Source organism: Ictalurus furcatus, chromosome 10 (genome assembly GCF_023375685.1).
Source record: "Ictalurus furcatus strain D&B chromosome 10, Billie_1.0, whole genome shotgun sequence".
Classification (NCBI taxonomy): Eukaryota; Metazoa; Chordata; class Actinopteri; order Siluriformes; family Ictaluridae; genus Ictalurus; species Ictalurus furcatus.
Genome location: NC_071264.1, coordinates 6,564,831 through 6,583,200, shown reverse-complemented (window position 1 = coordinate 6,583,200; position 18,370 = coordinate 6,564,831). Strand labels below are relative to the sequence as shown.

General features: G+C 37.9%; 1 protein-coding gene across 2 annotated transcripts; it reads left to right on the top strand.

Annotated features, from left to right (window-relative positions):
* The first annotated feature begins 22 nt into the window (after nt 1-22).
* Nucleotides 23-12,548, top strand: si:ch211-69b7.6 (neuroblast differentiation-associated protein AHNAK). Of its 2 annotated transcripts, none has more exons than XM_053635510.1 (5): nt 23-1,840; nt 4,050-4,087; nt 4,285-4,384; nt 5,580-5,731; nt 5,918-12,548. In XM_053635510.1, exons 2-5 carry the CDS (start codon nt 4,085-4,087, stop codon nt 12,035-12,037), a joined length of 6,375 nt encoding a protein of 2,124 aa, XP_053491485.1. In that variant the 5' UTR covers nt 23-1,840; nt 4,050-4,084; the 3' UTR covers nt 12,038-12,548. The 2 variants fall into 2 exon arrangements, with proteins under 2 accessions (XP_053491485.1, XP_053491484.1); XM_053635509.1 differs by having other exon boundaries at nt 5,577-5,731.
* The last annotated feature ends 5,822 nt before the right edge of the window (nt 12,549-18,370 follow it).

Sequence of the window (18,370 nt, the reverse complement as noted above, 5' to 3'; positions counted from 1 at the left end):
ATCAGGCTTCCATACTGAACCTTTGGTCATTCTTGGCCTATGCTTAAGGACACCTCAGTTTATTTCATGCCACAGGCTTTGAGTCTGAATCCTTTATAAGGAGCCTGTTGCTATTAATGTGGCTAGTTTTCTAGTTAAGGACATTTATTTTTTTTTAGCTACCTCATTCAGTAACTACGTTTACATGCACATCAAATACCGTTTAAGGTCAATATTCGGGTTGCGGCCATATTCCGAATGCGATGTATGTTTATGTGAGTCCAGGCATAGGAATATCCCTGTATACAGGCTTGTTGTAAGTATGCCCGAGTTGCCATTCCTAAATACCTCTGTTAGCACCCACAGTTCCTTGCGGTTTGAGCATGCGCATATACAGTACTGTGCAAAAGTTTGAGGCACATGCAAAGAAATGCTTAGAGCAAAGATGCCTTCAAAAATAATGAAATGAAAGGTTTCTACATCCAAAAAATAATAAATACGGTAAAGAGCAGTGAAATGTAGTAAATGAAACAAAGTCAATATTTGGTGTGACAAAAATGTTGTTTTTTTTTTTTTTTTTAAATAGTCTCAGGTAGAATGAGTGCAGTTTTATAAGGAAATGAGCTGTAAGTTTTATCGAGCATCTTACAGAACCAGACATCATTATGTTTTTTGTTGTTTTTTTTTTGTCTGAAAAGTGTCTCTTACCACTTAATACGCTGCTTTCTTTACTGACATACAAACATTTTTATGTAACGTTTTAAATTTTGTGCTGGAAAACTAATCTTTGGAAATATTAGTAAAATGACGCAATAATGTAGTGATGTCTCAGTGGTTAAAGGCTCTGGGTGACTGATCAGAAGGTCAGGAGTTCAAACCCCAGCACTGCTAAGCTACCACTGTTGGGCCCCTGAGTAAGGCCCTTAACCCTCAACTGCTCAGTTGTATAAATGAGACAAATGCAAGTCGCTCTGGATAAGGGCGTCAGCCAAGTGCCGTAAAAAATGTGTTTTGAATAAATGCAACACATTTCTGATTAACGCAGACGTATTCCAGGGGTGAGAATCAGAATATTGTCTTAATCTGAATCGGGTAATCGACTCGACTCGGTACTAATTACAATATTGGCAAATTCTGACCAATATCACAATATTGATGTGCATGTAAGCGTAATGTTTATGAGTCAAATGTTCATTTACTTATTTTATACGTTTTCAATGTGTTATTTCTGTTATCTGCGTGTAATGAGAAACAGAAATTCGTTTTCACTTTTAATAAAGCCTCTTACTAGCTTAATAATGTCTTTCTGTATTTCCTTGTTATATCGTAAGTATAAGCTGTAGGGTTGTTGTGGGTTTTTTTTTTTTTTTTTGGTCCTCCTTAATGGCGCAGTATTTGTGTTCGCTGTGTGTTGTCAATCCAGACACACAATCTGCATACCAGAAGGTGTGTTCGCTGCTAAATATTCATCCCCACCCAGATCAGCTGTGCTGCTTAATTGAATAGTAATGGGTGTTTCTCTGTGAAAGCTGAGCACCTGAGTCATATGAGAGGATACAGGTGTGGACTTTTTTTTCTCTCTCTCTCTCTCTTATGGAAATGTATTCTTATGAGGTTTTTTTTTTTTTTCTTGGATGGAAAGTCATGAGAAGGAATTTGCGGGCTTGGCAGGGTGTCCAAATCTGTGTGATGGAGGTTTAACCTGTTTGTTTGGCTGCCTTAAAGTTGCCTCTCTTAAACAGCGAACGGATAGAGGACGTAATCATAGTCGTACCGCTCCGTCTGTGGTGGCGTATCAACATGGGAAGTTGACACATCCAGCTCTGAAAGGACGCTCAACACAGTCTTAATGCAAGCTGAGGTAAGACTTATAACTTACATAGGAGACATCTGTGCTCTAAATAGACCTTCTTGATTAATTACGTCATATCACTAAGTGGTCAAGTATGACTAATGAACTATTATAGCAAAGTGTACTTCTGTGTGTGCGTTTGAATTGAAATTAATACTCTGGATCAGATTTAGTCTTGGAAATCAAACCTCAGAATGGAAAATGATAAAGATGCAGCCAGGAATCTAGCATGGATGCGGATTAAAATTCTCATGGATGTTAAATGCATGCATAGACAGAAGCCTTGTAAAATGTGTAAACAATTCATTTTCTCATCAAGCTAAAAAAAAAAAATACTATTATAATATACACACTGTGAGATACTGTTAATGTCTTGCTATCTTACCATATATTGATATCGGGAATTAATAGTATATAGAGATAATATCCAGAGAAGGCAAAGTTTATATATGAAGTATGTCAATCCGTAGAGTATCCCAACAGCACCTTTTGCCTCTCCTCAGTTTTTGAAGCAAGAGGGTGTGGTTCAGTACACAACCTCCTTTGTTCTGGTCAAACCCGTTTCCTGAACCACAAGACAAATACCTTCAGGTTTCGGGTTTGTGTTTTGCCCTCACTCTCTCGTCCCTGCGTGATCATCCTGAAAGAATGCAGAGCGATCAGAAGATTCACATAGAAACTTGTTCTTCACATGTTTCATATTTCAAAAATGGACCTGATGTACGGTACTGTGCAAAAGTTTAAAGCGCATGCAAAGAAATGCTGTAGAGCAAAGATGCCTTCAAATATAATGAAAAGTTAAATGTTTCTACGTTAAAAAAAACAACAAAAAAACGCTATAAAGAGCAGTAAATGGTGATAAATGGAACAAAGGCTGTATTTGGTGTGATGACCATTTGCTTGAAAAAATAAATAAATAAAGTCGTCTCAGGTAGAATGAGTGCAGTTTTATAAGGAAATGAGCGGTAAGTTTTATCTTACATCTTATCATGCATCTTACAGAACCAGACACGGTTCTTCCGGAGACTTTGACTGTCGGGGTCGCTTCTTATTTCTGCAGCAGACTTCATTATGTTTGTTTTGTTTTTTGTTTTTGTCTGAAGAGTGTCTCTTACCTCTTAATACACCACTTTCTTTACTGACATGCAAACATTTTTCTGTAACATTTCAATTTTGTGCTGGAAAACTAATCTTTGGGAATCTAAAACGTTTTTTTTTTTTGTACTGACTCGATCATAAAATAAAAATCTATAACAAAGTACTAAAACTAGAGTGGCGAAAACTTTTGCACGGTGCTGTATCTCCTTTCAGTGGATTTTCTGAATAAGCTGTTTAAACGCAACACATTTCTGATTAAAGCAGACGTTTTCCACTAGGGTGCCTAAAACGTTTGCACAGCACTGTACGTTTTTTCATACGTTCTTTCCCCTGTGTTTATTTTTGTATCGTCTACGTTGAGCTGTTGTAGTTAACGGAGTTAATACACTCCTCATATCTCTCGCTACGTTCTAACTGGCCGCGAATTAGTTTCAGCGCTGGAACGATGTGTAATTCATACGAGCGGCCCAATAAGACCATTATATAAACAAAATCCTTCCATTTTTACTGCTCATCTATTTCTTTATTTCTGTAGCTAATTCTACTGGCAAAGTAAGAGAGATCTGGAGAAATATAAATGTATCGCAGTACGCAGTTAAATAGCTGTAATTCTATTGGACGATAACAATCAGCTGACTAGTAAAAAAAAGTTCAACATTTTAGATCACAACAACACAATTTGCGCAAATTAAGTACACGCATTTCCTAATAAGAACAACACAAAAATATGTTATTACTTTAAAAATAATGACAGACCTGATGATTAAGAGTGTGTATGGGTGTTTTTTTTTTCGTGTTTGGGAAACACTGATTGGCACTGCGTGTTAATTGGTTAAAAATGATTTTGGGAGTTTAAATGTAGCAATGAAATCACACCCTAATTCTCAATTTAAACAACCTGCTGCTGACCACAAGAGGTGACGCCTTGATTTCCATTTAAATTGAGTTTCTTTTATGCTTCATCAATGACTTTTGTTTGTTTTTGTTTTCTTTCTATCTTTGTTTGTCTGTTTTGGGTTCTCACATTGAACTGGAAGCTAATATAATATAATGAATATATTTATGAAGAAGTACTAAAACATTGGAATAACTGATTGACTTTGCTCTTTCTCCTTTACAGGCTTAGACCTTGCTTCTTTTGTTTAAAAAAAAAAAATGGTATGTATGTATTATTATTCTTATTATGTGCTTAATCATATTAGAATGTTTCTTATTGATTATATACCCAGTGATGTTAGAATGGAAAATTCCACCAAAAAAAAAGTGGTGCTTTTTTTTTATTGTTTTAGTAAATAAGCTAATAATAACAAAAATGTTGTAAGAATACCTTGTAAATGTGTATTTATTCTCTTCAGACTAACCATCGAAGGAGCCTGTCTGAAAGCCTTGTGCTTGAGGATAATGACAAAAGATATCTGCATGTCTCTGGAATCAACCATGAGGAATGTCAAGATGGTAAATAAAGATACTGTAATAAATTAACTATGTAAATTTAGATATCTTTACAATCCACACTACCTTTAATCAGCTAGACCTACCATATAAGTACACACCTGGTCAATTTATCGGATATACCTACCATATTGGGCACTTTGTATGTATTTAATTAATCACTGTCCTCTAACTATTGCTAGTCAGGGTCACATTATACCCTGTCCGTCAGTGGGAAGGGGCCATTTAGGATCAATGCTGACCATAGACAGGCATGTGTGAAAATAAGTACACCCCATGGAAATTGTTGACATATTTGGACAAGCAAACATTTGACCATCTTTGAAACAGGGCCTATTAATAAAGCTGATATACTTGAACAAAACTTCAAGGAAACTTTGCTTTTGAAATCATTTATTCAACAGAAATATCAATAGATGTGAGATTCTTCTGTGGACAAATTAAGTACACCAGCCTCTGACATCGGCTTGCTGGAATTTTTTACCACTCTTCCATGCAAGATGTTTGAGGGTTTTCTTGCATGTACTGCCCATTTCACACAATCCCCCCCACAACATTTCAATGGGACTCAAATCAGGGCTTTGACTAGGCCATTCCATAACCCTCCATTTCTTCTTTTTGAGCCATTCCTTGGTGGATTTGTTACTGTGCTTAGGACCATTGTCTTGTTGAAAGGTCCACTTTTGGTTCAACTTTTGAACAGGTGGCCTCACGTTATCTTCAAGCACTCTTTGATGTGATGCAGAATTCATAGTTGAATCAATGAATATAAGCTGTCCAGTCTCTGAGACAGCGAAGCAAACCCAAACCATAACATTTCCACCACCGTGCTTCACAGTTGGTATGAGGTGCTTCTCCTGAAAAGCTGTCTTTGGATGTCTGCTGTTACTGTGGCCAAACAACTCTATCTTTGATTTGTCTGTCCAGAGAACATTATTCCAAAAGGCCCGGTCTTTGCCTATATGCTAGTTGGCAAACTGTAGTCTTGCAAAGGCTTTTGGAGCTGACAAAAGGGATGGGATCTACTAAGTAATTTCATGCCTAAATGGTGCACTTATACTGTATGGTAAGTGTATCAGATGAAAAGTGTAGGTACAAGGCAGGTGTGCTTAATAAACTGAGTGTAGATATACCTACAATGAAAGAACTTGATTTAATTAATATGTATACAAGTGTTAAGTTGTTGCCATTACAGGAGATGAAACTGTTGGTGCCATGAAGAATGAAATCATTGACATACTGCAACTAACTGAACCATACAATGACAAGATTCAAGTGCTGTCAAAGCCACACATGAGATCCAGTAAAAGCTTGGGAAATTTGGATAACAGAATCAAAGCTCCCGATGAGGTGTGTTTCAACTGTAATTCACATTGCTGTATTTTAAAGCAAGTGCCAACAAAGCAATATGTAACATACAGCGAGAGCTTGGGACATTTTGTGCAACAGAAAGTGCCAGATAAGCATGTGGTAAATGCATTTGACATACATACCAAATGAAGTAATAAAAAAATAATTGTTCAAATATTTCCGCAGCTACGTATGGATACTTACAACAGGCTTTTCAATACCAAAGTCAAGAGGTTTATTAAAGGAAACCCACAACGAAAAAGTCAAGATGTTGTCAGACCTAATATTGATGTTAAAGGTGACTTCACAGAGCCAGAATTTGGTTTGTCATCTCCCAAAATGGATGCAGGATATAGTCGTTCTGACGTTTACATTAAAGGGCTAACAAATGACCTCAATCCCGAAACCGGACTTCCAACTCCAAATGTGGACTTATCATCAGGCAACGTGAACACGCCCAGGTTTAAAATGCCAGATTTTGGACTGTCAGCACATAAAATAAGGGCACCTGACATTGATCTCTCACATCCTAAGATTAAGGGAGAACTCAACTCACGAGACATCACAACCCCAGATCTCAATGCACACACTCTAGATAGACACAAGCCACATTTAAATTTTGAAGTTCCATATGATGATATTGATGTATCTGGATTCAGCAATGACATTAAGGCTCCCTCAGGAAAACTAAAAATGCCAAAATTTGGAGTATCAGGACATTTGCCCAAAGGAGGGGCTGATGAACAAGACATTAAGGTGACTCTCCCAGAAGCTGATTTGAAGGCACCGAAACTGAATGTGAATTCCCCTGATATTGACATTGATAATCATACAGGAGAATTCAAAATGCCAAAATTTAACCTTCCACGTTTTGAAGGACCTGACACTGATGTGAAAGGAGATTTAGAAAGGCCTAATTTGCGTTGGTCTTCTCATAGATTTGATGCAGATGTTGATGTTCCTGATATTGATGGACCCAAAGCAGACATGACACTTCCAGATATGGACCTACCATCTGGTAAATCAAAAATGCCCAAATTCAAGATGCCTGATTTTGGACACTCAAAATCCAGTGTAAAGACACCCGAGATGGATCTCTCTCTGCCTAAGATGAAAGGACAGATAAACTCACCAAATCTCACAGCACCAGAGTTCGATACTGATATCCCAATAGGTAAAATCAAAGGACCAAATCTTAAAGAACCAAAGCTTGATATAAACTCACCTGAATTTAACATCGATGCTCCCTCGGGGAAACTGAAAATGCCAAATCTCAAAGTCCCAACGTTTAAGGGAGATATGGGTTCACCAGACATGAATTTGGCTTTCCCTGAAGCAGATGTGAATGGGCCAAAACTGAATGTGAATTCCCCTGATATTGGCATTGATGGTTCTACAGGAAAAATCAAAATGCCCAAAATGAAAACACCTAAATTTAGCCTTCCTGGTTTTAAAGGACGTGACGTTGATGTAACAGGAGACTTAGAAAGGCCTGATTTGAGTTGGTCCTCTCCTAAATTTGATGGAGATGTTGATGTTCCTGACATTGATGGACCCAAAGCAGGCTTTAAAGACATGACACTTCCAGATATGGACCTACCGTCTGGTAAATCAAAAATGCCCAAATTCAAGATGCCTGATTTTGGACACTCAAAATCTAGTGTAAAGACACCTGAGATGGATCTCTCTCTGCCTAAGATGAAAGGACAGATAAACTCACCAAATCTCACAGCACCAGAGTTCGATACTGATATCCCAATAGGTAAAATCAAAGGGCCAACAATTAAAGAACCAAAGCTTGATATAAAGTCACCTGAATTCAACATTGATGCTCCTTCAGGGAAACTGAAAATGCCAAATCTCAAAGGCCCCAACATTAAGGGACATATGGGTTCACCAGACATGAATTTGGCTTTCCCTGAAGCAGATGTGAATGGGCCAAAACTGAATGTGAATTCCCCTGATATTGGCATTGATGGTTCTACAGGAAAAATCAAAATGCCCAAAATGAAAACACCTAAATTTAGCCTTCCTGGTTTTAAAGGACGCGACATCGATGTAACAGGAGACTTAGAAAGGCCTGATTTGAGTTGGTCCTCTCCTAAATTTGATGCAGATGTTGATGTTCCAGACATTGACATTGATGGACCCAAAGCAGGCTTTAAAGACATGACACTTCCAGATATGGACCTACCGTCTGGTAAATCAAAAATGCCCAAATTCAAGATGCCTGATTTTGGACACTCAAAATCTAGTGTAAAGACACCTGAGATGGATCTCTCTCTGCCTAAGATGAAAGGACAGATAAACTCACCAAATCTCACAGCACCAGAGTTCGATATTGATGTTCCAAAAGGTAAAATTAAAGGACCAAATCTTAAAGAACCAAAGCTTGATATAAAGTCACCTGAATTTAACATCGATGCTCCTTCAGGGAAACTGAAAATGCCAAATTTCAAAGGCCCCAACATTAAGGGAGATATGGGTTCACCAGACATGAATTTGGCTTTCCCCGAAGCAGACGTGAAAGGACCAAAACTAGATGTGAAATCCCCCAATGTTGACATTGATAGTCCTACAGGAAAAATCAAAATGCCCAAAATGAAGACACCCAAATTTAGTATTCCTGGATTTAAAGGGCCAGACCTTGATGTCAAAGGAGACTTGAAAGGGCCAGATTTGAATTTGTCCCTACCATCAGGTAACATTGATGCTCCTTCAGGAAAACTGAAAATGCCAAATTTCAAAGGCCCCACATTTAAGGGAGATATGGGTTCACCAGACATGAATTTGGCTTTCCCTGATGCAAATTTGAAAGGGCCAAAACTAGATGTGAATTCCCCTGATATTGACATTGATGGTCCTACAGGAAAAATAAAAATGCCTAAAACGAAAACACCCAAATTCAGCATTCCTGGTTTTAAAGGGCCTGACATTGATGTTAAAGGAGGCTTGAAAGGCCCAGATTTGAGCATGTCCTCTCCTAAATTTGATGCAGATGTTTCTGGTCCTGACTTTGACATTGATGGACCCAGAGCTAATGTTAATGGTGTGACACTTCCAGACATGCATGCACCATCAGGTAAAACAAAAATGCCCAAATTTAGGTTGCCTGGTTTTGGACTCTCAGGACCAAAAATAAAGGCACCTGAGGTAGATCACTCACTTCCTAAAATGAAAGGAGAGATAAACTCACCAAACCTCTCTGTCCCAGAGTTAGATGTCAATGTCCCAACAGGTAAAATCAAAGGACCAACTCTTAAAGAACCAAAGGTTGATATCAGGTCACCGGACTTCAACATCAATGCTCCATCAGGAAAACTGAAAATGCCAAATCTCAAAGGCCCCAACATTAAGGGAGATATAAATTCACCAGACATGAATTTGGCTTTCCCTGAAGGAGATGTGAAAGGGCCAAACCTATATATGAATTCCCCTGATATTGACATTGATGGTCCTACAGGAAAAATCAAAATGCCTAAAACGAAAACACCCAAATTTAGCTTTGCAGGTTTTAAAGGACCTGACACTGATGTTAAAGGAGGCTTGAAAGGCCCAGATTTGAGCATGTCCTCACCTAAATTTGATGCAGATATTACTGGTCCTGACATTAATGGACCCAGAGCTAATGTTAATGGTGTGACACTTCCAGACATGCATGTACCATCAGGTAAAACAAAGAAGCCCAAATTTAGGTTGGCCGATTTTGGACTCTCAGGACCAAAAATAAAGGCACCTGAGGTAGATCACTCGCTTCCTAAAATGAAAGGAGAGATAAACTCACCAAACCTCTCTGTCCCAGAGTTAGATGTCGACGTCCCAACAGGTAAAATCAAAGGACCAACTCTTAAAGAACCAAAGGTTGATATCAGGTCACCGGACTTCAACATCAGTGCTCCATCAGGAAAACTGAAAATGCCAAATTTCAAAGGCCCCACATTTAAGGGAGATATGGGTTCACCAGACATGAATTTGGCTTTCCCTGATGCAAATTTGAAAGGGCCAAAACTAGATGTGAATTCCCCTGATATTGATATTGATGGTCCTACAGGAAAAATAAAAATGCCTAAAACAAAAACACCCAAATTCAGCATTCCTGGCTTTAAAGGGCCTGACATTGATGTTAAAGGAGGCTTGAAAGGCCCAGATTTGAGCATGTCCTCTCCTAAATTTGATGCAGATGTTTCTGGCCCTGACTTTGACATTGATGGACCCAAAGCTAATGTTAATGGTGTGACACTTCCAGACATGCATGTACCATCAGGTAAAACAAAAAAGCCCAAATTTAGGTTGGCTGATTTTGGACTCTCAGGACCAAAAATAAAGGCACCTGAGGTGGACCTCTCACTTCCTAAAATGAAAGGAGAGATAAACTCACCAAACCTCTCTGTCCCAGAGTTAGATGTCAATGTCCCAACAGGTAAAATCAAAGGACCAACTCTTAAAGAACCAAAGGTTGATATCAAGTCACCGGACTTCAACATCAATGCTCCATCAGGAAAACTGAAAATGCCAAATCTCAAAGGCCCCAACATTAAGGGAGATATAAATTCACCAGACATGAATTTGGCTTTCCCTGAAGGAGATGTGAAAGGGCCAAACCTATATATGAATTCCCCTGATATTGACATTGATGGTCCTACAGGAAAAATCAAAGTGCCTAAAACGAAAACACCTAAATTTAGCTTTGCAGGTTTTAAAGGACCTGACACTGATGTTAAAGGAGGCTTGAAAGGCCCAGATTTGAGCATGTCCTCACCTAAATTTGATGCAGATATTACTGGTCCTGACATTAATGGACCCAAAGCTAATGCTAATGGTGTGACACTTCCAGACATGCATGTACCATCAGGTAAAACAAAAAAGCCCAAATTTAGGTTGGCTGATTTTGGACTCTCAGGACCAAAAATAAAGGCACCTGAGGTGGACCTCTCACTTCCTAAAATGAAAGGAGAGATAAACTCACCAAACCTCTCTGTCCCAGAGTTAGATGTCAATGTCCCAACAGGTAAAATCAAAGGACCATCTCTTAAAGAACCAAAGGTTGATATCAGGGCACCTGAATTTTCTTCAGGAAAACTGAAAATGCCCAGTTTCAAACCCTCTAACATTAAGGGAGAAATAGATTCACCAGACATGAATTTGGCTTACCCTGAAGCAGATATAAAAGGGGCAAAGCTAGATGTGAACTCCCCTTATATTGACATCGATAGTCCCACAGGAAAAATCAAAATGCCCAAAGTGAACACACCAAAATTTAGCCTTCCAAGTTTTAAAGGACATGAGACTGATATCCAAGGAGACTTGGAAGGGCCAGATTTACCCTTGACATCCAAAAAATTGAATGCAGTAATTGGTGCTCCTGATATTGACATTGATGCACGAAAACCTACATTTCCAGACATGGATTTAAAAGTGCCCGGACTTAAGATGCCCAAATTAAGATCATCAGATCCTAAATTAATGGCACCTGAGATGGATGCATCACTTCCTCAGATTAAGGGAGACAATTCAGCTGACTTTAATATCAAAGGCTATAAACCACACATTTCCTCCCCTGACTATGATGAATATATCCCTACAGGTAACATTAAAATGACCACTCCAAATGTTGATCTCAAAGGTCCTGACATAGATAGTGATATGACCTCAGGAAAACTGAAAATGCCCAAATTTGGACTTTCAAGTAAGATGCCAAAACATAAGGGGCAAATTGATGGCCAAGACATTAAGGTACCTCTTCCTGAAGCTGAGTTGAAGAGTCCCAGACTGGATTTGACATCTCCAGATATCGACATTGATGGCCCAGCAACACCAACATTTAGCATCCCTGGATTTAAAGAGCGTGATATTGATTATAAAGGTACCTGGGAGACGCCAGTAGACGTGAAATATCCTGAAATTGGCACTGATGGTCCGGAGAGTAAATTCAAATTACCAAAACTCACGACACCAAAATATGATATTCAAGGATTTAACAACGCTGATATAAAAGCGCCATATTCAAACGTATCTGCAATGGATTCTGAGTTTGGGATTCCTGACTATGTCACAACTGATCTTAAAGGTCTCAAAACAGACCTTACACTTCCAGATGTTGACTTGCCATCAGGCAAAGTAAACTTGCCTGGCAGTGGCCCAAATAATCATTACAAATCTGACATAAAATATCACCAGGGAAGAGATGCATCACATGGCAGTATTAAAATTAAAAACAACTTGGAGTCTTTGGTATCAGGCATGGAACTTGAAGTACCAAAACAATCCTTAAAGGGGTCAGTGTTTAAAAAGCGAACACTACTATGATGGGATGGATTTTCATATTGATGGTAATCTCTCTTTTTTTTTTTTACCACAGAAAGACAGGTCTTTCAAAATAATTCATTTCATGTACGTTGTGAAGAATATATCAGGGTTATATTAATATTCACGTGTAAATATTTGAACAAAAACATATCACAAATATACACAAAAAACATTATATACTATCTTTTGTTACAACTTGTGTATGTATATACATTTTGTATGCTTGCTTTGTACCACTAGCAGTTAAAATAGAACCTTACACATTCTTGCACTAGTACACTGGGAAAGTGTCGAATTTTTGTGGGATTTAATGACGATTACAATGCATTTGAATGTTTTCGACATTGTAATATATTATTGTTACCACTGTTAAATGAAGTTTAAATGTGCAAAACCTTCTTTGGTGTAAAGCTAAAATTCATATCAAACACATGACCGTGAAGATGTATTAGTAATTTGTGCTTTTTTGGGGTATTTTAAAACGGATGTAAAATAAATGTTTACAAAATTATTAGTCGAACCCTGCGTTATTCTACTTCTGTAAAAAATAAATAAATAAATAAATAAAGGGGGGGGGGGGCAAAAACAGGTTACAGAGAGGTATACTGGGAAATCAAGTCAATTGGGACCGTATACCTTAGCAAAACTTGTTTTCTTATGGTGTTGCACCATGACTTGAGATTTTTTATAAGGTTGTAAAATTATGACAAATATATTACACATATATATGATGCATATATGCATAAGATGTACTACTGTAACAAAATCAACATAATGTTATTTCAAATCATGCAAAGAGTGTATATTTATAATTGAATGATTTTCAAGAAGCCCCAAATTACCAAGCATGGATACTTAGCTTTTTTGATGGGTCTGTTTCACTCCTCCAAACCTCTAGGGGTGGTGTTATAACATGTGGACATCCTCTAGCATGCATGATGCACACCCTCTAGAGAACTCCCACAGTCATGCAATGACAGTAATATAACACTTATGAGTACTAGAGATGCATCAGTCCTGATACTTATATTTACTCATAAATATGCCCCAATACCAACTAGGTTCCATAATTCTAGTGTGTTGTCATGCTAATGAACAGATGACATGAAATGACAGCAATCCAGATGTATTTCATAATTAATGATGGCAATTGATGCAGACTGTGCACGACTTTCCTGAGAGGGGGCATGGTTGTCCATGGGGATTCTGATAGCTCTTGAACAAGACTTATTCCATTCATTTTTAAACATTAAATAGTTCATCTCTCTCTGGAAATGTGGATTCACCTACTCATAATTGATAACTGAATACTGGAGTTACAGATTAAAATCAACATGCACTGTTACTCTTTCTCCTGTCAGTGGTGAAAACTGAAACCCATCTGAGGTGCATTGGTGTGGACTGACTGATGTCTTATTGCTGCACTTACACAGTAGGTTACTCATTTCGGGTTCGGTATCGGTATAGACGAGTACCAAAAGCGTGTACGTGTACTCATACTAGGTCTGAGAAAATGGTATTTTCTCCGTAAATGCACCATCACTTTGGCTCCTTTTACTCTACTTGCCACGAACTGTTTCAGATCTTTGTGCATCTTGGAGCTATCTGAGAAACAGCTTCTAAGAAACTGTCCTCCAAAGCTCGTGATAGACTACCATCACCTCCTAATCCCCTATCATTTCTTCAGACACAGCAAGATTTACTAAGCTGGGTTCTATTGTTAGCATGCTAGTTAGTAATCATCACTCACATGCTATCTACAGGTTAGCTAGGAACTGATCTGTTCCTGATGGTGGCTTCTGTACTTACAGTATATATTAAAATACTGTCATGGCATGGTGACCAGAGGCTTTCCAGGTGTTAAAACATAAAACATTTTTACATAACCACAATTAACAAACCACCATTAACTACCATTTTCTACTGTAATTTTTACTTACTCAGTTCATATTGAGTTTTAGAAAAGATGGGCCTGAATACTATAGATTTTCTAAAAAAAAAAAAAAAAAATTTTATTGTTGTTTTTGTTTTAAGAAATGAATTGTAGAAAGTTACTCAGGCCAACCTCTTCATATGCAGTAATTGTCATTTTAATTCTCATCTACTGTGTTCTTACAGTATAATATTTTACTGATGAATTTGGAGAAGATTTTTATTTTCCAGATCCTGTTGTTGAAATATAATTTATGTATTCCATGAAAAACTACGCCACAAATACATGTTGATTTTACATGTCATTGAGGATGAAAATTAAGGCCTAAACCAATGAAAATGTCCCAAATTCCCAAATGTTTTGACAAAAAAGGTAAGCCATGCTTCTTTAGAATGACATACTGTAAACATTTTCCCTTCACACACACACATAGTCAACGCCTTGAGGATTTAAAAAATGTATCGTTTTATATTGAGCATGTATCGAACATTTTGTTTTATTAATAGCAGACATGCTTAGACGTTGGGGAAATGCAACTCCTGTTAAAATATATTTTAGTTCACCCCTATAATTCTTGATGTCCATGTTTCTTACTGGAAAAATTGCAAATGATCCACCTTTTAAACGTTTTCAAAGCATCAGGATTGGGATACCGGTATTATTATTAGATCTAAAAGAAAATTAGTGGTAAGTCTACTGTCCATTGCGGTCTAAAACTCATATCTCCGCATGCATGATGTGCACAGTTTACATCTCGGCACCCTCCACAGTGGTCCAAAATATCGAAATGATACATGAGAAATTCTCTTGCAATTTTTAGGACCAGTCACAGCGAGTGAATTTGTTGAGAGCAAAGTCCATCCATCCATCTTCAACCGCTTACTCCTTTTCAGGGTCACGGGGGAACCTGGAGCCTATCCCAGGGAGCATCGGGCACAAGGCGGGGTACACCCTGGACAGCGTGCCAGTCCATCGCAGGGCACACAATCACACACATTCACACACCCATTCATACACTACGGACTTGAGAGCAAAGTATTTATATTATATATTGTTACAAACAAACATTATAAAAATTGATTACCAAGTTTAAATCATACACATCATTACTTTCATGCTCTCTACAGGTTAGCTAGGAACTGATCTGTTGCTCAGTACAGGACTCACCCCTTAGTCCATCCAGCTATATCATTCTGGTGAGGTCTTAAGACACTGCCTGACCGATGGCACATACAGGCAATTCACTAACAATTTTGCTGCTTGCATTGGAGTGATCACTCTAGATCCCTTTGTGAAAATGCTGATGGATGGTGCCAGGTGTGGTTGACACAATCTGTGGTGAAGGACAATAAAATATACAATAATCCCTGAGAAACCTACCTTACGTAGTAAGGTCATTCTTTCAGCCTGTGCCCAAAGTTTATGTTTAAATCATACACACTGTCTTTGTATGTAATATTGGGATCCCTCCCAAATGTTCGCTTTTACACCCTTGCACACTAGATTACCGGCACACCTTGACGATGTCACCAATGTACGGACCTGGAGGAGGAGTAAAGGGCGTAACGTCCCATTTGAGCCAAGGCCGTTAAAACATTAAAGAGCCGCCACCATATTTAACCATGGGCATGAGGTACTTTCCCATATGGCTACCTCTCTGTGAGCACCAAAACCACCTCTGGTGTTTTTTTTTTAAACCAAAAACAGGGCTCTACGGTAACAATTTCTCACTTGTGCTCCTAATTACAAAAATTTAGGAGCACGGTTGAAGTTTAGTTTGTTTTTTTGTTTTTTAGAGGTGGTAACATTAATGTGCCACAATATAACACACAAGTAGGCATGAGAAAACTTTAGCTTGTCATTTATGACAGAATTTAGGAACATAGTGTGAGCCATGACACATTAATTTACCTTCTGATAAACTAAATTTCATATTTTCACTTAAGTTTGCAGGCTGTATGCAAAAAACAACAACAACCGTTAACCTTTTCCACCTTGTAAACAAATACAATAAACCTCAGTGTTTAGTGTTTGAAGTCTGCTCCTCTTAAATATATTTAAATCTACACTATTAGACATTTCTCCACTGTCATGGTTCTGGGCTGGAGTCAGTTCTCGAACCGCTCTGTGTATATTGTGTATATATCTAAATAATCTCATATAGGATGTGATTGGGTGAGTTCATTTACCTGCGAGATGCAAAGCGCTTTAGTTTAATGGTGTTCATTACAGATGCTCCGATCAGGATTTTTACGACCGATACCGATCCAGATACCAATCTTTTTTGTTTAAGCTTTAATCAGGAGGTCTGTCATAAACAGTTAAACGTAAGCTCTCTGCTCATGGTCACTGTTAATTTAGTTAAAATAATAGCTATGAGAAATACTGTTGGTTAATTGATAAATAAACAAGCATAAAATATTATTTTTTAAATATTTTAAACAATAAAGAGTCCTAATTAAAAATAGACTAACAAAAAAATGATCCCTATTAGGAAAAAGGCTAATAGCCTTCTAAGGAGATAGCGAACTAAGCTTAATGTCAAATTGATATTAAGTGCAACCCATAGCAATTAAACATCATTTAATTTCTCATTTTATTTATATTTTATGAAGTTATTATAATATCTATTTTTTATACTAAATGATTTATTTATAACTAAGCTCATTTTCTGTCTTTACATTTTATTAGTTTTTGTTTGTTTGTTTATCGGTTGTTCCTTTTAGATGGGTTCCCCCAGTACAGTGTTGCCATGTCTGCTGCTAATATTGAGTTATTTTGGGGGATTAAATCAAAACATGGAAACTGGAGTTGACTTTTCTAGTGATATCTGGCAACCCTGAGTCTAAATAAAGTGAATTTGCTATTAGAGTTAGTGAAGGAGAAGTGCAGTGTGCTGTATGTATGACTGAACAGTTGCTACTCTTGATTATGATTGGTGAGGAATTATTTAATAAAGAAGTTTGAATTAAAACCCACCTTGTAGCGTTAACATTATTATTAAGTTACGCTGTCTCTACACGAGCAGGTCGCAGGTGCAGGTCATTTTGCAGGATCAGTAAAAGATGGCTGTTTGAGAGAAGCAGATGATGTCAGTGTTACTCGTCATCATAATGGCTTCTCTGCAGTATTTGCACACTTGTTCGGTTGACTGAGGAGATGAAAAGCAGTGTGAAAGTAACTGCTGCGTGGTGTAGATGCATTTTGGAGTTTTAGTTTTTATTCCGATTGTATTATACAACTCCGAACAGGTCACTCGCACCGGTGCAAATAAATATTTATTCACAGTCGCACAAAGAACTTTTCAGTCGCAAATGCGAGTGAAATGGTCGCACTATAGAGCCCTGGCCAAAAAGCTCTATCTTGGTTTCATCTGACCATAGAACCCAATCTCATTTGAAGTTCCAGTAGTGTCTGGCAAACTGAAGATGCTTGAGGTTTTTTTGGATGAGAGTAGAGGCTTTTTTCTTGAAACCCTTCCAAACAACTTGTGGTGATGTAGGTCAGGGGTTCCCAAACTTTTCCAGGGCAAGGCCCCCCAAATGTCATTAACATGTGACCGAGGCCCCCCTTATGCAAGATGACTTTAAAACACATTAAAAATACAGACTTCTGAATACATCCCCCTTCTTTTTTTTTTTATTAATAATTACATCTTACATCTTTACATTACATTACATTAGGAATTGATTCTGTCTGTGTGTGTGTGTGGTTGTCTGAGAGTGAGAAAGAGAAAATATACCCGTGGGAGGGATGGGCTAGGTGGCTCCGACCAAACTGTTGAGGCCCTCCGGGCACCCCCTGGTGGCCCCCACTTTGAAAACCACTGATGTAGGTGACTTCGGATTGTAGTTTTGGAGACTTTCTGACCCCAAGACACAACTAACTTCTGCAATTCTCCAGCTGTGATCCTCGGAGATTTTTTTTGGCCACTCGGACCACCCACTTCACAGTGCGTTGAGACGATATAGACACACGTCCTATTCCAGGTTGATTCATATCATTTCCAGTTTACCGGAACTTCTTAATTATTGCCCTGATGGTGGAAATGTGCATTTTCAATACTTGTGCTATTTTCTTATAGCCACTTCCCATTTTGTGAAGCTCAACAACCTTTTGCTGCACATCACAGCTATATTCTTTGGTCTTACCCATTGTTATGAATGACTAAGGGAATGTAACCTGTGTGTTACCTCATATTTATACCCCTGTGAAACAGGAAGTCATGGTTGAACAATTTCCTTTTCCGATCCCAGGTGTACTAAAAATTTTAAATATCAATGGGAATATTCTTCAAATATATTTTTCTCGTATGAATTCATATTCAAATCAATAATTGTTGCACACCTATATGTAACAGATATATATAATATATATGTATATATATATTTTTACAAACC